At 48.0% G+C, this 22669-nt stretch overlaps 1 protein-coding gene across 1 annotated transcript; it reads left to right on the forward strand.

Moving 5' to 3' along the window:
* The first annotated feature begins 1871 nt into the window (after nt 1-1871).
* LOC133352852 (kelch-like protein 29) lies at nt 1872-22620 on the forward strand. The gene is given in 14 exon segments (XM_061568811.1): nt 1872-2010; nt 4940-5187; nt 5948-6032; nt 7845-8666; nt 10549-10690; nt 11916-12175; nt 12542-12801; nt 13497-13517; nt 13519-13696; nt 14560-14742; nt 15487-15667; nt 16087-16280; nt 18986-19130; nt 20150-22620. Coding segments are annotated over 13 exon segments (2886 nt in total). The 5' UTR covers nt 1872-2010; nt 4940-4956; the 3' UTR covers nt 20334-22620.
* Nucleotides 22621-22669: the final 49 nt, after the last annotated feature.

The following is a 22669-nucleotide window of genomic DNA, read 5'->3' on the forward strand; positions in this document are numbered from 1 at the left end:
CCACCAAGTCTAACGTCTGGACTTGAGAGGGCGCGGATTTCTGCAGCATCATTTCAGTCCGAGGGACTCGGTTTCAACGTGCGGCGCCTACATCAGTTTCATTTCAGTTTCATTTATTTGGTATAGCCATGTGAGCCATTCGGCTCTTGAATCGGGTGCAACCGCAACAAACACAAAACTAAAACATGAACAAGAAAACATCTTAAAGTGACTATGCGCAAACAGAAAAATCCAGGGAAAAACTGCAAAGTCTTCCAGAAAAAAGCACCGTACACCAACGCTGTGTGCAAAAATCTCAGTGGGATGCAAGTCAAACAACAACAACCACAAGACAACTTAGATTAAAGCCATCATTCTAACTCCGTCTAACATCGGCAGATGCAGGCGTGCTGGACGTACGTAGCCAACCATGTTTACACAATATTCCTCCTCCTGCTGCTGATGCTTCTGTGTTCACATTCAGTAGTTCATTGCAAGTGCGGGGGCCAAGCACGGGGCAGGCAATCTGAAACCACAAGATAAATAAATACAAACTTACACCTCCGTTCCCATAATTGTCTCACCGCACAAATGTAAAAGCGTTTGTGTACACATCCTACGAGGCACCGGTCACACGGCCTTCGAGTGATTTTGTTCTGCGGCATTTTTTCGACACAAGAAGACTCCGCACCGGTTTCAACATTCAGCGTCTCATCAGCAGCGTCGGATTTGCTCAAATTTACGCTGATCATTATTTTGTGTTTGTATCTACTCCATAGGTTTGCCTTAGAACTAGAGCCCATATTGCTGGTAGGAACCTCCTGGTTACACCAGCTCACAGGGGATTAATGTGTCCGTCTTGCAGAGAGGGGCTGGGTGGGGAGGGGAGGGTGGGGAGGGGCTGGGTGGGGAGGGTGGGGAGGGTGGGGAGGGAGGGGTGGGGCTGGGTGGGGAGGGGCTGGGTGGGGAGGGGCTGGGTGGGGAGGGTGGGGAGGGAGGGGTGGGGCTGGGTGGGCTGGGTGGGGAGGGTGGGGAGGGGCTGGGTGGGGAGGGAGGGTGGGGAGGGGCTGGGTGAGGAGGTTGGGGCTGGGTGGGGCTGGGTGGGGAGGGGCTGGGTGGGGAGGGGCTGGGTGGGGAGGGTGGGGAGGGAGGGGTGGGGCTGGGTGGGCTGGGTGGGGAGGGTGGGGAGGGGCTGGGTGGGGAGGGAGGGTGGGGAGGGGCTGGGTGAGGAGGTTGGGGCTGGGTGGGGCTGGGTGGGGAGGGGCTGGTCACCCCGTGGTGCCCTTATAAAACTCAACGTTTAACCTACCCACGCCGGCTTGTGCCCGCCCTCACAGTCGGTCATATTTGCGGAATACACCACGCCGCCGTTGACCCTGCAGGCCATTGACCGAGCAACCCAACGTTCCTACCAGCTCCCTCCGCAGGACAATGTGTTTAAGAGACAGAGAGAGAAGGGTCCTTTGCGTAGAGTATAAACATCTGGTAGTTCACCAGCATTGGTTCGAGCAGGAGATGGAGCGATGAAATTAGTCCACTCGCTGGGTGGATTTATTGTATGGGAGAAAGACGTTCATCCAGCAGAGTATTGAACGTGGCAAATCGTGTTGACGCTGCCACACCACCACGTACGCAGCGAATTCAAATTTAAATCTCGCCACAATCGATCCGCGTGTCGAATCACGTTTAGAATCGACTTCAAATCGATTACACTCAAAGTCAATGACGTCATTGTGCACGGCAGTGGGTCGCACGCTGCGCAATGACGTCATTCGCGCCGAACCGTTTCGCGACCGCACGGTGAAGAAAAAACACGCGGCGGCGTAATGACGTCACGCGTTGAGCTACCACGCGGGTGGTGACATGACGTCACCGTTACGTCATCACGCAGCTGACTGTCTCCATTGTCGGGGTTGGGGGCTATAGGGTCCGTATCACGTCGTAGGCGATTTGTATTTTTTTTTTATCCTTTTGGTTCGTAATTGACGACTTTGTAATTCCTACGACGACTCTCCTAACGACCCTGCAAAGGTAATATTTTTAATCTGTTGAGTTGGTGAATGTCACGCGCTTGCGTAGCTGCCTACCGGCTGTGATGAATCTAGTCGAGCCGGGAGTGTGGGTGAGTGCTGTAGGCCGCCACGTGTTGTGATTGCCGTGTATGGGTCCCAGTGATTGTTTTCTAAAAGTGAGGAATAATTATAATTGGTAACGTTATAATGAACCGCACAATTAGAGGCGCTCGGAGTTGTTAATGCTTGTCAGCGTTGCAGCGGTGGGTCAGCAGCAGCAGCGACGATCAATCGATTGCTTGACAAAGGCCTTCCGTAGGCTTCTTCATCCCTCGCTCCTGCACGGCAGTCGAGCTCATCTCGCTCCATCTCTCGCGGTGTACGACCTCCTTTGCGCGCCACTCAGTTATTCCTGCGTTGTATCGCCATCCAGTCTTGCCACTGGAGCTGTGCACTTTTAAATCGAGATTGAAAACTCATTTCTTTTGAACTGCTTTTGTGTGTTTTAGTGTTGTTGCCCTTTCCACCCCCACGTTTATCTACGTACGGTGCGAAGGAAGTTCAACATACATGCATTTAGACGTATGCTGTACTACCCAAACCCACTTATATACTTAACCAGTTAGCATTGCCTCACCTGCATATGTACGCTAAGCCACGTGTTTCTCGTATTGGTCGTGTAATCCCAAGTGTGCCTCCTTGCTTCTTTGCTCGCTTTTCAACGTTTGTTCCATCTGTTGAATCAGTCTCGGGGTTCACGTTTCTGGTCCAGATTTTCTCGTAGGTATAACATATACAGTGCCAAGTTGGGGGTCGCAAACGAATATCTATATTAAACAAAGTTTGCTGTGGCAAATTGTGAGGAGTTGATAATGAGAATCTACACCTTTTGGAAGGCTACTGCTGGATGAAGGACTGTTAAGTAATACAGGCAGACCTTGTTTAGAGCTCAAGATGCGTTCCTGGAGCGGTGAGCGATAATCGAAGCAGTGCCATTGTCATAATCAATATTTATAGTGGAGGAATCAGATGAGCAATAAAGCTCTTTTTCACAGATGACCAGTGGGTGGACGGGGTAAGAACGTTACAACAACAAACAGTACGAAACGTGATAGTTCAAAGTACAAGAAAGGTAAACAAATCACCCGAACACCTACAAATAAAACTAAACAATTCCCAACAGATGTTAACTTATTTTTCAGAAGCGACCTGGCCACAAATGATAGCTCAACAAAGTGGCCCATCATTTGGATATTTGATCCTTATGGCGGTACCCCGGGGTACCATATAATACAAAATAGCCGAGACGATTAAATATTTTATTTCTGGGACACTTTTTTTTCCAGGGGTGTCCTTAACTCCGCGACTGGGGTACCAATCAATACAAAATAAATGCTCGCCAAAAAGCATAACAAATCCGTTATCGAAAAATTCTGCTTTGAATAGTGCATCGTGTACAGCTCGTCGAGATGAGTCGATTTCCGCATCGCCGACCATCAACAGACTAAAAATGGTTCTAGATTTGAAGCTTTCGTGACTGCAAGGATTCGTACTCTTAGTTCTTTTGATAAAGTCACGTAGGTAAAAAATGAAATAAAAAATAATAAAAAATAAAAACTATAAAATCCGAAACGTCGTGATTTGTATTTTTTTATTGTTTTTATTAATTTTAATTTTATTTTTTACCTACGTGACTTTACCGAAAGAACTAAGAGTAAAACTAAAAATGACTGCATCACGGACATTATGCGAGAACCGGGGCACAATGGTACCCCGGGGGTACTGCCATAAGGTTAATTTATAGAAGCAAAATCTAAATAATCTCAATGCATGTTTGTATATGGAGAATGCATTTCCGACAGCTTTATTTCTCACGTCTGAACATATGAGGCCTTCGTTGGGACTTGGGGTATCGGTAGTAGCGCTACTAATAATACATTTGATAAATTATGCATTCGACTGTACTACAGTCCTGCTGGACATTTGTGAACAAAAGAGCTTTCTAGCTTATCGGATGCCTCCAGCATAAATTATAAATAATAACTCTAGGACCGCCGTTACCTTAGTGATTCCCGAGGACAGCATTTGCTGTAGTGAGGTGTCACTTCGGTGGAGCCTCAGAGTCTATCCCGGTCTCACGAGTTCTCACGAGTTCTCACGTAGCTGTATAATAACATTGTAATAAAATCGATATAGATATTTTTATGTAATCGTTCTCGTTAATCCATCGCGCCGGAGTGGCTGAACGAATGTCAGCACAGTTGCCAGCGGGTGTGCGAACTTTGGGTTTTCTTCTTCATTCTCGTGCAGCGTGATCCACGGGTTGTTAACAACTGCTTGTAAACTCTTCGCCCAAATTGAATGCTGTAATTCAATTCGCTCTTCAAAAATAGATTTTTTAAATCGAGATCTCCCTCTGGAGGCGTTCCGCGTATCAAACCACCGGGCCTGTACGCATGGCAAATTTCCAGTGACGGTAATAAGGGTAACAAGCCGGAGGGAATAATGCGTTTAGTGGGTGAATACATGAAAATGAATGGGAAATAAGTAACGTATTGCACCGGCTAATCAGGTAAATGCATTAAAGTATACAAACTCATGCGTTTATGTGGGGCACCGAGCAGAAATAAATAGCAGAACTCAGTTCTGTGTCTGCACATGTAAATTTAATGTTTTAGTCCATCGGCCTATTGGTATTCCAGACCGATTTTATAAGGCAACATTTGTTTAAGCAAGCAAACTCTGAACCAGTTAAGACCTTCTGTATCTTGTTTAACAAGTTTGACTAATGATGAAAATTATGATGGTAACAATTCATCTTCTTGGTTCTTTCGGTCAAGTCACGTAGAAGGGAAGTAATACAACCAAGAAGATGAATCCCTGCAGTCACGAAATCTTTAAATCGAAATGCTAACAATTGTCATAACGGTCACGACTCTTCATCGTAGGCGGTGCAGCTGGGATCATGTCACGGCAGCAAGGCGGCAGGTTCGAGAGAAACTTCGTCTCCAGAGGCTCACGGGACCGCGGGGGCAACCACGTCGTCGGCAGTGGCTCGCGGTTCGCGGGCTCCGTGTCCTCCTTCGCCTCCACTCCCGCATCGTCCTACTTCTCCGTGGGCAATGCGGCCGGGGCTCAGCTGATACAGAGTCTCGCCACCAACTCGCTCAACTCGCAGTCCAACGTGCATTTCAGGGTAGGGTGGGTCTCGCGTTATACTGGAGCTGTACACGTTTAAATTTCGATAGAAAACGTATTCGTTTAGAACTTGCTGTGTTTAGTTTGTAGTCCTTCCCCCCGCCCCCTCCCGATTAACATGGTTGGCTACGTACGGTGCAAAAGAAGGTCAACATTCCTGTAATTTTTCACGATACGACGCTTCGCACTCAGTTTAGCCTAACTTTGCAATTGTATTTTGTTGTCTTGTGTGATGTGATGTAGTTCTTAGTAGGAATAAATATCACTTAAAGGTTTTAAAAACTCTCAGCATCAGTCTGCCATAAGTGTTCTGACCATAGTAACTTTACACTCTGTAATGCTTACAGCGCACATGCTCTCAGAACCACAAAACATTATTACGGAAATGACATATGCCTATTGTGCGGTCAATTACTCTGGAATTTTTTTTACAAAGCACTGATGTGACGGGTAATGGAATTTCAAAAAATTATTTTGATGAACTGATTACTTCGTAAATATATTGTCAGTTATTTAGTATGTTCACACACGAGAGGGATACCGAAGGAAACAAGTATGTGTGAGGTGATTGCACTTAGAGGTGTCGTATAATCCAATACGTGTGTGTGCATATGAGACCAGCGTTATATAACTTTATTGACACTGGACACAAGTTTGTGGCGCATAATAGTTTCCGGTTCGTCTCTTAGAATACGGTTACATTATATTTTTCTCTTACAATGTGTGCTGTGTTTGTGCATTGTTTACTCCGTGGCTAGCCATCGCAGCTGCTGCCTGATGGCATGCAGTTTGGAAACATTCCCTGGAACACGGACGAGCCGCCGTCGAAGCAAATGAAAAGCAGTAAGTGCGTTGAGGCAATGTGTGCCTGGTGTCCTGTTATGGTTGCGTCAGAGACTGACATCTGATCTAGTCTCCTAATATACGCCTTCTGCCACGTGGCACGAGACAGTCAATGATAAAGAGGTCAGCGTAAACAGATGCCCTCATGAAGACCCCATTGGCACATTTAGATGAATCAGTATAATTATGCTCGTGTTTCCTTTACATGAAAAATATTACATGTTTAACCGCTTGAAGTTACATTTTCGATTTCCCAGCCTGGCATTTGAAGCTGAGCAATATAAAGTCTATAAAATCTCGTCCCCTCCCCCCACCACCTAAGTCCACCCACTAAATCGTTACACCACAGTCTATCGGCAGTTTGCATGTGGTGGGGTAAAGTGTGTGTACTGTCACCTCTCTAGATGTTTCCCAAAATACCCTTTAGAGGAGGCTCGACTCTCCAGGGCTCCCACTAGTTGAAGGCCCTTCTGTCAGCAGTGGTATGAGCAATGCGTTTCCTGTTTCGCACCGTTTACAATTTTAATTGGACCGTGACCATATATGTCAGCAGCGACGTGCAGTATATGCTGTACTGGTAAACTGTAGGTGTAAAATGCAGTATGCAAAGCAGAACCAAATAGCTCTTGTAGATACGAAGGTCGTGTATCCTTAACTGTCTATGATTAGTTTAGAGCTTTGTTTATGAAGGAAAAAAAGCACTTTCAAGTCCGTCAGGTGTGCTATGGCACTGCAGTAATGCAACTCCAATACATTTTAACACATCCATAAAGCGATGTCATTGAAATGCTATGCCTGCACACTTGACCATAACGAGAAAACTTTCAATCAACATTTCAAACTCATATTGACATGGCCATCGACAAAATTATAACTATTTACGCATTTCATGTAAACCTCACCGCGATGGGTCCGTCGTCGTGGTGACCAATGGAATGCGAGAGTAACGAGGGAGGATTCCAAAGCGAGGGGCTGATGTGATCATCCCGAGCTATTTCACCCCTCCTACAACCCACCCGTAGCCAAGGAGCTGCAGTCAAAGGCTTCATGGACAATTGTCAATGGACCAGAGAAATTAGTAAATTTGTATACATATTTAGTGACATCACGGGATGTCACTGTACAGTGCCGGCCTTAGAGAGGCACGGCGTGCGATGTAACGACATCGTGGACCCCGCTATGATGTGGTTGTAGTACCGGCCCTAGAGGCGCTCGGTGAGCACTGGTTGATATCCCTAGGTGGCACCACGCATTGGCGTGCAGTGCCAGCCCTACAGGATAGGGTGTGGGAGTGCCGGCTGTAGGAATGAGGTTACTAAAGGCCATGGCACTCTGATTGACCCAAGAGGACACGTGACCAGTTAAGTCTACAAAGGAGCCCCAAGTGAGGGCTAGGGGTGGTCACGTGGTCCGGGGCCAGCTCGATGATTCTGGAAGGTGGTTGTGGCCAAGGGCAGTAGCCAGCCACGCCACAGAGGATATAAGCCGGGTCCCCCAGAGGGACCGGCGTTGTTGTTCATCCTGAAGAAACCTTTGTCTACATTCTACCGAGTCCAACACGTGGACCTGGACCCGAGCTGTGGTCCCGGTCCGTAGTAGCCAGCTACGTTGTAATTAGTGTAGTTAGCCTGGTGGTCACCACCATAGGTTGTTGTTCTGTTAAGGGGCAGTTACTCCGTGTGTTGGTGTTAAATAAATGTGTTGCATCCAAGAGTACGTCTGCAACTCAGTTGAACTCACTACACATTAATACAAAACAGCTTGCGAAAGCGTCATTTAAATCCTACATGTTTCGTGTCTCCTTTGTCTCAGATCCAACCTGGATGTCAGGGCTGCTGCAGAACCAAAGTGGGTCCTCCACCCAGGACAGCTTTGTGCTTGGCCAGAGCAACAACTCCCTACTGAACCAGCCACCAGCTCAGGGTTTCCCATCGTCCAACCAGAGCGCTCTCAACCAGCAGCTGATCTCACTTCTCCTGCAGAAGCAGCAGCCACAGCAGCAGCCACAGCAGCAGCCACAGCAGCAGCCACAGCACATTACAGCTGTTCCTCCCGTTCGCCTGCTGGGGCCTGGCTTGACTCTGTCCACGCAGCCGAATCAGCAGCAGAAGGGGCTGTTGCCATTGCCGCCGAATTTTCTCTCAACGAGCAGCGCATCCTCGGCCTTCAGCTCGACGCCGTTTATGCAGCTCGCCTCGTCCTCGAGTCTCATGCAGTTTCCCCCGCCCGTGCCTCCCGTTCCACCCACAGCGGGGCTGGCGCCAGGTCTCGGCACAAACGGGATTGGCTCGCCTTTCCCGTCAAATATGTTCTCGTTGCCATCGACGGGCCTGGCCATGAACCAGGCTGCCCAGGCGATGAATCAGGTGGCCCAGCCTCTGTTGCAACATCTTGCACAGCAGGCGCCACCTGGCCATTTCATGATGGGCATGCAACAGCAGCAGCAACAGCAGCAGCAACAACAGCAGCAGCAGCAGCTACATCAGCAGCAGAATGCGGCGGTGCCGATGATTGCCGGTGTGCCGCTAAATGGCATGCTCCAGAACCCTGGTACCGTGGGTCTCCAGCTGCCGCAGATGAAAAAAGAAATGAGGGATGGGAAGATGGAGTTCAGCGATCCTGACCACCCTAAAGGTTAGTTATGTCATCCTATGTACCAACTGCCTGTCCAGTGATTTCACGAGCAATTGAGCAGTAGTTGTGTCTGCAATGACGAAACACATGTTTTGAGAGTGAACCTAAAGTGATGTGAACAAACTTAGGCGGATCAGGAATTGGTAACAGATATCATTGAGGTTATCATTTAGTAAATTGTATCATGTACAGAAAGTATGTTCTTTCGTGATTGATTGCAATTGTGATAAAAGTGTAATGCGTAATATGGTAGTTGATAATTATAACTTTTAAGCATATCTTTTTTTTTTTCAACGTTTATCATAATTGGCGTTTTTCAATACACTTCGTTATGGCTTGTCAATTGCTTGCTATCGTGTGCAGCTCCTGTTCGTTTTTGTCCTCCCATCGACTGACACAATAATTGTCTTCTTGTGTTCCTATTGTATATGTCATAGGTATTGTCTGCAAAGTTTTGTTTGCTCACACTTTCCAACTAAAGTTGAAAGCGCGTATGCATTCGCTCTGTCTCTCTCGGTCTGTCTGTGTAGGCAGTTCCCAATAACTCCCGTAAAGGTGATCCAGTATGAATTACATTTTAGTTAAAAGTTGTCTTACTATACGAGACTTAATATCTCAAACTGGCCATATCGATTAAAGGGTTACCCTACGCTTGCCAATAATTAAACAAGATTTAATGGGTAAGCCTTTTCGGCCAAGAAGATGACATGGGCACGCTCGCCTGCAGACGGCGTCATGTGTGACGTCACCTCGCGACGTAGTACGCCGTGTAACATCTCGTTTTGTGTTTTGGAAGGGTAATGTTCGCAGTCCTTTGTAAATCCACGGTTTTCAATCCACTGCTAGATGAATGCCTGCCCATGCCTTGCCAGTCTTGGGGGTTGTTTGACTATACTTCGCCACACACTGTGTGAGGTGGTGAAGGTGGTGGCTCAAATCGAGTTTGGATGGCACTTATCACTGATCTTAGCTGTGGCCGGGAATTGAACCTTTGTTGCCGGGGTGATCGCTTAACGATGGAACCGCTCCGCCACGACTCCCACCACCACGTGAATCATTTTGTAGTATCATCAGGTGTTAGGCCATTCCTATTTGTAGTTTTACACCACTTGCTGGAATTATTTAAAAGTAATTTAATAAATAACTATTTATAGTCTGAAATATGTCAAGCCCATTGTAAAATGTACAGTTTTTAAATATTCTGTTTCGTGACCTTTTTATTTTCTCTCAACAGGACATGGACTGCCTGCCACTAAAGAGTAATGTGATTCTGTCCAGTCAGTGTCCCTAATAGTTTATATAGGTCAATCAAGCAGCGTTAGTGCAGCTGTGATACAGCGCAGTAAGTACTGCATAAAACTGCGATTTTAACGGCGGCTCGGAGGAAGAACTTTACATTGACAAGGAAAAGGAAGTCAGTGTCTGTCTGTGATCGGAGCTTGTTTCTGACAGTGAAACAGCCTTGGGTTCCTCAGCATCCATGGTTCGTCCAGACTCAAGACTCGAAGCCGACATATTTTTTCTTCCTATTTCCAACACCCTCTTCCACCTCCCGCCTTCCCCCACCCTCTGCTTGTTAAACCCACACGTCGTGGGTGGTTGCCCGGCGGCCCAGCGAGAGCGATGAGAGCGCGTGTGCTTCCCAGGTTTGAGTGCGGATGAGACGAAAGGCTCGGCCGTTGGTGACGGTTCCCCATTGGGAGCCCTGGCTGGTCCAACCCCCACCCAAGACCCCCCTTGACTCCGACGCATCAAACTCCATCAGCCAGGATCCAAAGTTTTTGTGAAGTGTTAAAAAAATAACTTTGTTGGTGTTATCCCCCCCTTCCTCTGTTTTTGTTGCTGTTCCCCCTGGCTGTGTTTGTGTGTCCACTTCTTGCAGAAATGCTGAATGAAATGAACCAGCAACGGCATGACAGAGAGTTCACTGACGTGAAACTTATAGTTCAGGGTGGACTGTCCGTGGATGCTCACCGTAACGTTCTAGCCTCCTGCTCTCCTTATTTCAAGGAACTGATCAAAAGGTTTGCCGAACGCAATCGTCTCCCCCCACCACCACCTCCTTCCCTACCCGCTACTCTCCCCTGTTCCTTTGCGAAAATATTTTTTAAAACTACCAACAAGTCATCGATCTTCTCCTGTTCATACTACCCTTTCCCAGTTATATTCTACATTTGTATTCCTTCGTTTCTCTCTCATCAATCATTGCGCTATGATTGATTTATAATTTTGCTCCGCAGAGTGTTGTGCGGAATGTCCCCCGTCCATTTGTCCTTCTTTGACGTCCGTTGTTCACAGAGTATTATTTTTCATTCAGAACAAGTGTTACGCTGGAAGAAAAACATCTACGACGAGATATATTCAAATGACCAATAACATAATTAGTACAATAGTTGAGTGCTTTTCGTCTGATGTTCTGTAGGCTTTTCCATTTTGTTGTCGGGTTTCTCCGTGCCTGTTTGCAAGCCTTTCCACTTCCCTGTGCCAAGACATTTGCTTGCAGATCCTTCCAAGGTGGAATTATTCAAAACAGTTTGTTGAGCCGAATAATTGTCGATTTGAATTTGCCGATGGCCACCACCACCAATCCTGCCCCCTTTCCGCAGAAGCCGGGTTAAGAGTACGGTTCCGAATAAGTCCACAAGACAATAACGATCGCTTTTAATCCCAAGGAAGAACACGGCAACGACGCGAGGTCACCAGATGTGTTTCCGGCAAACTGGGTGCGTTCGTGACATTGTCCTAGCAGGTGCTATGGTTTGGCTCCGTTCGAGATTGTTGATTGACGGCTGCAGTGAATGGATGTTGGTTCTTTATAGGAGAGAGAGCTGGCAGTTGCTGAGTGAATGGGACAATGAACACAGTGATTGTTTGCCTACACTTGTCTGCTGCATTTTCACATTTTATACAGATGCCACGCTGCCCAGGAGACCCAACGTGTATCATGTGCTTTTGCGAGCGTTCATGATTGTAGGTATACGAGCTGGAAACGGACCCCGCATCAGCATTTAAAAGTGTTTGGTTTTGTGTGAATGTGCTTCCGTTCCAACGGTCAGCGGCTACAGCTCGAATTTCCCTGCGTGCCCGTTCGGAACTACACGTGCTAGTGGATGGAGAATGGTCCAGGATGCTAGTAGTGACGATTAGCACGGCGGAATGATGGAGAATCTTGCCTGCCGCGCCATCATCTAACCGACCGGCACTTAAGCGCGTAACCGTCTTCTCCCTGGCGCTGCTTTGCCAATGCAGAACGCAGCTGGAACAGTCGGGCACATTCGTCCCGACCAGCGGGACCGGCATGGGCGGTGTCCCCCCCCCCTCTGGTCCAGAGTTGCGGGCCCTCGAGCTGCATGTCGAGGGCGTGAGTGCCCAGGTGATGGAGATGCTGCTGGAGTTTATTTACACGGGCCGCTGCGTGTCGGAGAGCATCGCTCACGCCCGCCCCCTGGCAGAGGCCGCCCGCACGCTGCAGATCGCCTCCTTCTGCCGCGTCTGCACTACTTACCTAGGTACGACCGCCGTTCGATAAACTTTAAAAACTTGCAAACAAATCGGAGCCAAAAAAGGGCTATATGCAAATATGCAAGTTGCATTTTGCACCGACAGCTTTACATTAGCATCCGTAAAAGTTAAAAGTTCAGCCTTGCAATTACTTACTCACGTGACTACTGACGAAGGGCTTCCACTAGAGAGCGCTCCTAGAAAGTTTTTTCCAACTCTTCTACGCTGGCCGGATGTTTTATTGGCATCCGTATACGTCTTATTAAAAACATTCTGAGGGTGAAAGCGCATTGGACAGCGTCGCATTATCACGCATGCATCGATTTTTTTTTTCACTTTTTTGTTTTCACTTCACATCATTGTGAACGACGCAGAGAAGCAACTGAACGTGAGCAACTGCCTGGGTGTGTACGCCATGGCTGAAGCGCTGGGCAGCGCCGACCTGGAGAGACGGGCACGCGCCTTCGTTCTCACCAACTTCCCCGAGCTGGCGATGCGCGAGGAGGTGCTGAGCGTGTCGTGCGCCCAGCTGGTGTCGCTGCTCTCCAACGACGACCTCAACGCCAAGACGGAGGAGCTCGTGTACGACCTGGCCATCCGTTGGGTGCGCAAGGACATCTGCGCCCGCTTGCAGGTGCCCGCCCGTTACCCCGTGATGGAGGCCGCGTTTGGAAGCGTCCGCTCTGTTGTTTTGTGCTCTCGTGCGTATCGTTACTGGCACGTGCCTTGATGGGTACTGCAAGATCCGTCCGTGTCCGTCCAATGCTCGCCCAAGCTGCATTGGCTTCCGGTTGCCGAACGAATACATATGCAGAGCAGGTAGGTGGTAAAATGCTGCCCCCCGATTATGTAAATCAAAAGCAGCTTGAAGGGATCTCAGAGGTATCTCCGTGATAATAACTTCCTTGAGCCATTCTTTCTAACACAAACGGTTAAACTGCTCGTGGCCACGACGCCGATAAAAATTTCCGAAACGTGACCGCGGCATAAATATCCAGAGACGGCGTGGAGACATTAAGTCCTGGCCTCGTTTGATGCACGTTTTGCCAAACGACATCACATTTATCCCTCTATTTAATAATGAAACAGGAGGATTTCTCCACAAATATGGCTGTCGCCTGATGATGCTAGTCGTAATTACTGACTAAACGTCGTACTCGGATTATAAATGTTGTGGCTTTACTCTCCAACACACCTGTGTCCTGTACTAGTAACGTATTGGCTTTGTTTATATGGCAAACCTTACTAATTGGCTGTGGCGGGTTTAAGGACACATTTACGCGATCTAACCCAAATATAACTCTAATACGGAACGAAATCTGTGCGCAGCATGCCGCCGAGGTGCTGTCAGGTGGTGCGGCTGCCGTTCCTGCACCCGAGCTTCCTGCTGAACACGGTGGACAACGAGGACATCGTGCGCTCCTCCGAGGCTTGCCGCGAGCTCGTGAACGAGGCTAAGCGCTACCACATGTTGCCGGATTCACGCCAGGACATGCAGACGGCGCGTACACGGCCACGCGCCGCTACGGGTACGGCCTATGGCGCTGCCTCCCCCTCCTTCCCTATCACGCCTCCCCCCTCCCCTCCATCATCACCACCACCCGCCCACTCATCCACCACCCTATTGCCCGGCCTTCCCTGTCATCCACTCACGTGTAACATTATAGGGAGACGCAGCCCAAAACGAGAAATAAAAATGCGTATAAGTGTTTAATCCATGGAAGTGTTTAATTGGCAAAAATAAAGTTCAGGATATTGCAAATAATGTGGCGGGGAATCAATCGCTCGTTGCTGGACTGGTAAGCACAGTGCGTGGACCACTACAGCATCAACCTGCACTAACCAGCAACCGGTAACAACCTGTACGGCCAAGATGGTGTGGGGAGGTCGTCATCCAGCCGATCTCTAACACAGCACTCACATTACGTGGGAAATCGCACAATCGGGATTAAAGGCGCCACCTTAGACAACGGTGGTGCCAGTGAGCTCGTTGCTCCTGACGCCCCGACCCATCCGGCTACATTGCTTGCTCATTCCCTAATCCATTTAATTGGAAAAGTTCAGCGCTTGGGTAATCGGGCAAAGTCACAAAACAGAAGTGCCAGAAACGCTGTGTGTGTGTGCGTGTGTGGTAGTGCAGCGGTTCGCACGCTGCACTACGAACCCGGCAACCCGAGTTTGGTTCCCGCTCACGGCTAACACCGGTGACGATTATCTGAACTGGTCCTGGGCATTCCCTAGGTCGACTCGGGAGACAAAGGCAGTCGGGCGTGGGTGCTGGCCAATCACCCCCTCGAAATACTGTTCCGGCCTTCATAGTTGCTCACTAACAGCACTTGCCCCAACAGTCCGTTAAGGCTATACGTGAGATCTTTGTCTTTGTGCGTTGCAGGCGTGTCGGAGGTGATCGTGCTGGTGGGCGGGCGACGCTTTGACGGCGCCAGCCACCGCTGCCTCACGGCCGTCACCTGCTACAACCCGGCGGTTGACAAGTGGTTCCCACTCGCCAGCCTGCCCTTCTTTGAGCGCGACCACTACTGCGTCGTCAGCGCCGGCGACAATATCTACCTGACCGGTCAGCATCCTCATGCGTCGCCCGTGGCGAACACAACGCTAGTGCCGATGCATCAAGTTGTTTGACCTCGTATGTTCTATACGCTGAAAGCCGTGGTCAGGAATCCAACCCAGGTCATCGGGTTTTTTTTTGCACAGTGCCGTGAACACCTACATCACCAACCCACGCTGACCAGCGTGGTGAAGTATGGTCATACAACCCCCATGACCAACACATCAGTGGGTTGACAAAGGGACGGTACATCCATTTTTTTAAAATGTATGTGTTCATGTAAAATAATCTCTTTTTACAATTATAATTGATTATGATGATGCTGGTGGAGGTGACAGTGTGGGGAGCGGTGGTGTAGCGGTGAGCGTGCCGCGCTACGAACCTGGTGGACCGAGTTCGATTCCCGCTCATGGCCAACACCAGTGACGAATTTCTGAACCGGTCCTGGGTCTCCCCTAGGTCTACTTAGCCTCAAATGAGTGCCCGGTGCGGTGTGTAAACATCGCCACTAGGGAGACAAAGGCGGCAAGGCGTAATGCTGGCCACCCACCCCCTCCGACTTGGGGGAGTGGGTGGGTGGGAATTCCCTCCCTTGTGCCGTGTTGGCCTTCATAGATTTGAGGAAGGCAAGGGGAAGCAATCTCAAACGCTCCTTCCCTAGGTAAGGCAGGTCCACGGCAAGAGACGTGGACCTGCGAGCGAATAAGTAAGTCTCCTCTTTGTTTGAACGAGTGCAATTGACGTGATTGACAGGCGGCATCGAGAACGGCGTGACGCTGGGTGAGGTGTGGTGCTACTCGGTGATGAGCGACAGCTGGGGCCTGGTGTCCCGCATGGCGATGGCCCGAGGTCGGCACAGCGGCCTGGTGTACGATGGCAAGCTCTACTCGCTGGGCGGCGTGGGCAGCTCCAGCACGCTCACGCACTGCGAGAGGTCAGTGCTCCTTTGTTGTTGCTACAACTACTGTTACTACTACTGGTTTCATCATCAGGGTTGCCACGATTTCATGTTTCACCATTCGATAGGAAATGATGGATTTCTCGATATGACGATCATGATGGTATGTGTCCTATAAAATTAAACGGATTATTTGGTAATACTATGTTAGCAGTGGGTGCACAAACACAGCAAAAAAAATAACCTCATGCGCCATTAAGAAGGGCTGTTTCCCATAACTATTTTTCATGAGGCATGTGAAGTTAGTAGTGTATTGCATTTTTTCATTGATTCTGTGCTTTCACTGTACTTCTGGTATGGATGCATTGTTTCGAAAAGTTAATCGACTGGTTCACTCGGCCATGACGATGTTTCATTTTAGTTGTTTTTTGTTTCGATTACCGCACCGTCTCCAGGCTGGACACGGTGACGAACCAGTGGGAGGCCTTGTCACCGATGCCCAGGGCCGTCCACTCGGCTGCGGCCGCCACCTACGGGGGGCGACTCTACATGTTCGGCGGCATCAACGACGCGGGCCGCTCGGCCAACGTCATGCAGTCCTTCCTGCCGCACATCAACTCCTGGAGCTTCATAGAGACGCCCATGATTGGTGAGGGACGCGTCCCGAGAATGCGCGGGACGCGACAGCATGCCAGGAGGATGCTTGCTACTCGCCGTGTCTGACTGTTTTTAAATCCTTTATATTAAGTTCACTTACTTGCTTGCTTGCGCGCTTACGACCGTGCAAATCTTTCGGTCGTTTTTTAACCCACTTCCCGTGATCCAATCGAGCTGACATTTTGCACACAGACTCGTGCGTGACAATTTATTTTCGTGAAAAAACTTTTTCCAAAATTTTCCACTTTTTAGGAATTATTTTTTTTCATATTTAATTTAAAATACCAATGTGATAAAAATGAAACTCTTTCTCAAGAAAAACAGAAATGAATAATAATATAAAACCGATGCCACGCATATAAAGGATTAATAGTGAAAAACTTTGTTTTTACGGGTTAATTTTTTTTTAAATCCTTTATATTAAGTTCGCTTGCTTGCTTAGGACCGTGCAAATCTTTCGGTCGTTTTTTAACCCACTTCCCGTGATCCAATCGAGCTGACACACAGACTCGTTGTGTGTGACAATGCATTTTCGTGAAAATTTTTTCCAAAATTGTTTAGGGAAAATTTTTTTAATATTTAATTACCAATTGTTTAATGCTGCCAGACAATCATCTGACCCATAGGTGGCAGCCATCTCAAGCCAGAGGACGAGAGGACTCTAGCCGCCACGCATATAAAGGATTTCTAGTGAAAAACTTTGTTTTTACGGGTTATACTTGTTACGTATGTAGAACTTTCTTTCGCACCGTACGTAGCCAACCGTGCTAATCGGAAGAGGTGCGGCCAATTGGAGGTGCGATTAGCCTAGCGCATGTAAATTTGTCCCATCCTTACCGCATTCAACCACCGCACGCACTGCAGGTCCAAAACACTTCTGTTACTGCCCGACTTCGGAATCCCCTCCCGTCGTATCGTGCCTCCCACCAAGTTAAAAGGAAAGTTACACATTTGTAACGCGCGCAGTGTCCATACGTTCAGAGGCGTGGGAAGCCACCGACGAGTGTGAAGGCAAGCGCGAACAGGCGCCTCCAACACATTTTTATTTTCCTTTATATTCATTTAACCTTGCTCAATTCGAGAAATGCATTAACCCTTATCCATTGCAACTTTAATAGTGCTGTGTTTGGACCTTTGAGCCTCTGCTCGGTAACCATAATAAAAAGAAAAAAACGTGCACACGTACAAACATTCTTGTCGGTCCACTGTAGGATGAAGGCCTCCCACACCCTGTGAGTTATGAGGGTTATTTTTTATATCCTTCACCTCGCGCGTCAGCATGGGTTGGTGAAGGTGAGAACACATTCCTGCGGAGGGAGCTGGTAGGAACGTTGAGTTGCTCGGTCAATGGCCAGGGTCAACGGCGGCGTGGTGTATTCCGCAAATATGCCCGACCGTGAGGGCGGGCACAAGCCGGCGTGAGTAGGTTAAATGTTGAGTTTTATAAGGGCACCACGGGGTGACCAGCCCCTCCCCACCCCCCACCTAGCCCCACCCTCCCCACCCAGCCCCTCCCCACCCTCCCCACCCAGCCCCTCCCCAACCAGCCCCTCCCCACCCCTCCCCACCCAGCCCCACCCTCCCCACCCAGCCTCTCCCCACCCTCCCCTACCCACCCAGCCCCTCCCTGCACGACGGACGGACACAAACTTATGGGCTGATGTAACCAGGAGGTTCCTACCAGTAAAAGTGATTTCTCTGTACTGTCCTCTGCTGTCCACAATTGCCTACAACAACAACTTTTTGTGCGTGGCGGTCACTCATCCAAGTGCTACCAGGCTCAGTGCAGCTTAGCTTCCTGGAGTCGGATTGGATCGGGTGGCATTTTTGGCAATTTGGACAGGGCATAAAATGTGGACTTCCTGTTAACAAGGTTGCCAATGAAAGGACATTTAATTTCGATTTAAAGCTTTCGTGACTGCAGGAATTCATATTCTTGTTCCTTTCGGTAAAGTCACGTAGAAGGGAAATAATAAAATAATAAAAATAAAACATAAGAAAAAATATATATTATTTTATTAATAAAAAATAAAACATAAAAATATTATGTTTTATTATTTGTATTATTATTTTATTATTTCCCTTCTATGTGACTTTACCGAAAGAACCAAAGAGTAATGAAAGGAAAGTGTATGATCACATTCTTAGTTATATTATTTATTTGTTTATTGCGATATTCTTCCTCTGTAACCCAGGTGCGAACCTCATAATACTTTCTTTAAATGGATGTGTGAATTCACAGCCTTATCTGCTCATGCACCGTAACAGGTATTGAACGACATGACTGAAGTTCTTGTCTAGAACTGCTATTTATGTATTTTGTTACCTTTACACTTTGCTTTTCACAATCGTTATTATTCATAATTCATTTTTGGGTAAAGCCACCGAATGATCTGGCCAAATCTGTGTCATAAGACCCTCCACCACCCGACAACCAAACAAATGTGTCACATGTACAAGCGTTGCATGCACCAATTGTTATTGATATTCAGCTCATCGGTAAGTTTAAGAGGAATACCTTACAATGAAATTTAGCAATAATGTATGATGTTTCACTTGAAATTGCACCCAAGCATCTTCAGGACAAGATCCAGGAATAAAAAAAAAACCACAGCATAATTTTTTGTTGCATCCTATTTTAAGCTGCCCGCTCAACCTTCAGCTATTTGAACGCCTAACCCCTTGTGCCCCGTGCAGACAACAAGTATGCGCCGGCTGTGGTGTTCAACGGGCTGATTTACATCCTGGGGGGGGCGTTCTCGCGCACCACCACCATCTACGACCCCGAGAAGGAAAACATCAAGTCGGGTCCCACGCTCAACTACACCCGGCAGTGCTGCGGGTGCGTTTCCGCAGCAACCACCACCCACAATTCTCGCCGCCCTTACCCGGGAGATGGTCCAGACGGCAGGATTGGTCACCGAAGCGATGGAGTTAGTTGCGAAGGTTTCCCGTCGACAGGGTGGGGGCTGCTTGTAGGCTGTTGTCGTCTGCACCCCGAGTGTAAAGGGGGCAGGGGGGGACCTTTGTAGAGTTAGGCTCAGTTGGATGGCTGTTACTATTGGCTGGATGGATAATTGACTAGGTTAAGGGTTTAGGTGGTTAAGGTTATTTAGATAATTATTAGAGCTGGTGATGGTGGCTGGTTGGCTAGTTCATATATGCAGGGCAAGCATTTGGTTAGCTCGTGTGTTCCCATCCCAAACACTATTTTTTTTTATGCTCTCTCCCATTGCAATGTTTACGGCCTTTTCAGTTTGTGGCCATTTTTGGTTCCTAACCTGTGAGCTGTGTATCCCAACCTGTGGATCATGGGCCACTCACTTGTGCTCCTTCGCAAGGCCTTGGGAAGTGGTCCGCAGAACTGTTGCGGATACTCTGGGTGATAATTTATAATTTGCCCATTCCACAGCTATTTAGATTAATCGATAAAGAGCAAATTAATACTTTTTATGGCATGTTAACTGACATGTCATAGTGCTTACAGGTAAGTTTTAATTTTGAAAAACTATGTTTTTGGTGAATGGAAGTAAGTGAAAAAACGCTGAGCATTGATAGTGCTCCGTGGGTCCAGAAAGGGTTGGGAACCACTGCTGTAGACTGTGTTTGGCCTAGTCTTCCACGCTAGCCAAACGTCTTGGAAAAGGCGGCAGTACCCACATTTTACTCCAAAATACGCAACCTGCCCACTTGCGGTGTAATCATTTACACTGCCGCGTGGAGAGATGCAGGGAGATTTCAGAAACTTTGCCCCATTGTTTCAACCGCCACGGTATGGAGATCAGATCGAACCAGCCACCCGTGAATTGCAAGTCTTAGAGCGTTCACCACAATGTGATGTTTCTTATTGTTTATCCCCAGGGCGGTCGTGCGCGGAAACAGGATCTACGCGACGGGGGGCCTCGTGAGCCCCGAGGGCCCCGCGCTGGGCAACCTGGAGGTGCTGGACCTGGAGAAGAACACCTGGACGCTGCAGTCCGGGCTGCCCTGCGCCCTCTACCGCCACGGCTGCGTCCTCATCAAAAAGTCCTTCTCAAACAATTGACGTGCGTCGCCAAACGCACCACGTGCGGCTTCGTAGCCCCGGCCTCCCAAGGTTCGACGTCGGCAGTGGCACGTTTGCCGCACGAGTTCGCCGCCCTGGTTAATTGCTGTGGGTGTATTTAACTGTCAAAATACGCGCCGCCTGCTTTGCGTTGGACGTTAAAATATGCCGTCACATTTTAAACGGTAGGCCGCGTTTGCTGAGGTCGAAGTCCAAATTGGCCAAATTCGATAAATTACTCGCAAATTCCTTCCTTGGGATGCCCACAAAACAACATTGCCCCTCTAATTGCAGACCAATGGCCCGCTAACTAGCCGGTGCCTATTTCATTGCTGCATATCAAGAATCAGGAAAATAATTTATGCCACCAAATTTCTAGTTCATTCTTTGATCTTCTTAACCATCTGCAATTCTCTTTTTCTTGGTATCCCTGCCTCTGCCTCCCACTCCCCTCCAACGAATTGAGAATGCTTCTGCACGAGTTATTCTCAATCTCCTCTTTAACTCTCACACTTCGCCTCTCCTCCTCCAACTCCACTGGCTTTCCCATTCACTACACCGCTGTCTTTTCAAATACCCGATGCTCGTCTTTAAAGCTCTTCTATGGCCTTTCCCCACCTCATCTCGCCTCTCTCATCATGTCCCCTCCTTCTCATCCCCTTCATTCACAATCTTCTCTTGGTCTCCTCTCCCTTCTCCCCTGTGCCCCAATCCTGTTTTTCGGTATTTCTCCCTCCTTGAACCCCCCCACTGGAATAAACTTCCTCGCTGCGTTAAGCAGTCCCCCCTCCTTAAGTTGGTCTGAGCAAAGACGTTAGGCAGTGTGTGTCACAATTGTGTTGACCTGGTTGTACAATGTATATTTTTGTGATTGAAAGCGTCGTGTTCTGCTTTCACGCATAAACCGTTGATATAATGCACACTGAGGAGTGTGCAATTTACACTTGGCCCTATTCTCCAGATTATAAGACACTCCGGAAATGAACACGTACTCCATACTTGTGCCCAGGGGTGGTGGCACGGGGGAAGTGCGTTTTATAAAATGGAAATTGTGCTTTTTGTTTTGTAGTGCCGTATTTACCTAAACTTTCATTTGTTTTCCATAATTCACTCTTATACGGGTATAGATGAATGTTCTGCAAAACTATTATTTAGCCCATAGATATAGTGTTGCATACAATGTGTATATATATATACTTCAGAATTTTTGTAGTGTCGCATACCATGTATTTGCATTTCAATTGGAAATCGTATTTCGCTTTAATAGATTTCATAGGACTTTGTATAAGGCAAATGCTTTTAAGGTGCAGATGCCTTTTCCACCTGGTATATAAGGAGTGTACGCAGTGCAACCACGTTTGTATGTTCAACGTCTTTGGCACTATGTAGCCACCCGCGCTAATCGAAAGTGCGGTCGGCTGAATGCATTTGTCTGCGTAACTACCCGAGATCTCGTTTGCGTGGTCCCACCCTGGAGAAGTCAATTACACACAGTGGCACTGCTGGTCCCACCATGGGGAAGTTGGCCCAGTGGCACTGGTATGTACACGTACTACCCGCTTGTCAATCCGCTGCTGGATGAGGGCCTCCCCGCACCGTGCGGACCATGGAAGTAATTTGGCCATATTTCACCATGCTGGCCACTGCGGGATTGGTGAAGGCGGGGAGCATAGAAGTACAGTACAGCAATGGCTTTTGCTGTACTGCCCTCTGCTGCCCACAATGTGTAACTCTGTAGCTTGTCAACCTGTGTGTGATGGTCACTCATCCAAGCTCTTTGTAGGGTCAACCATGATTGTCTTAGATTTTACAAGGCCGGACACATTCTTGGTGATAATGGCCATACACTATTTGGTTTTGGGCAGTTTGATATTTGAGCTCGTAAGTCCTCCTTTATACCCCCCCAATAGTCCCATCCCCTACTGGTGCGACGATTTATGTTTGTTACTTTAGTAACGAATGACTGCATTAATCGATTTTGCATCGCTTAAGGGACATATATTTGCTGTACAGTTTACATGAATACACGCGCGTGTAGTCCATGACACAAGCACCAACGTTCTTAATATTGACGGGATCGAGGGGCATCTGGGCCAGATCCTTTAATTTGAATGCGGTCTGGTCAGTCCCCCAAACCCAGGTGCCCCTTAATACAAATAAAGACATCTCCCGTTTTTAATTCAAAGATTTTTGTAAATATTGCTCGTATTGTTTTAATGCATATATTTTGTTCCTGCCCTCAACTGTGTACATGCATCTCGTTAATAAAATGCAATAATTACACGTTTCCTGGCTACTTGTATCAGGGGTATTTTAAAAAAGAGTACTTTTTACGT

Source organism: Lethenteron reissneri, chromosome 42, assembly GCF_015708825.2.
Source record: "Lethenteron reissneri isolate LAM-NWPU_2019-01 chromosome 42, ASM1570882v1, whole genome shotgun sequence".
Classification (NCBI taxonomy): Eukaryota; Metazoa; Chordata; class Hyperoartia; order Petromyzontiformes; family Petromyzontidae; genus Lethenteron; species Lethenteron reissneri.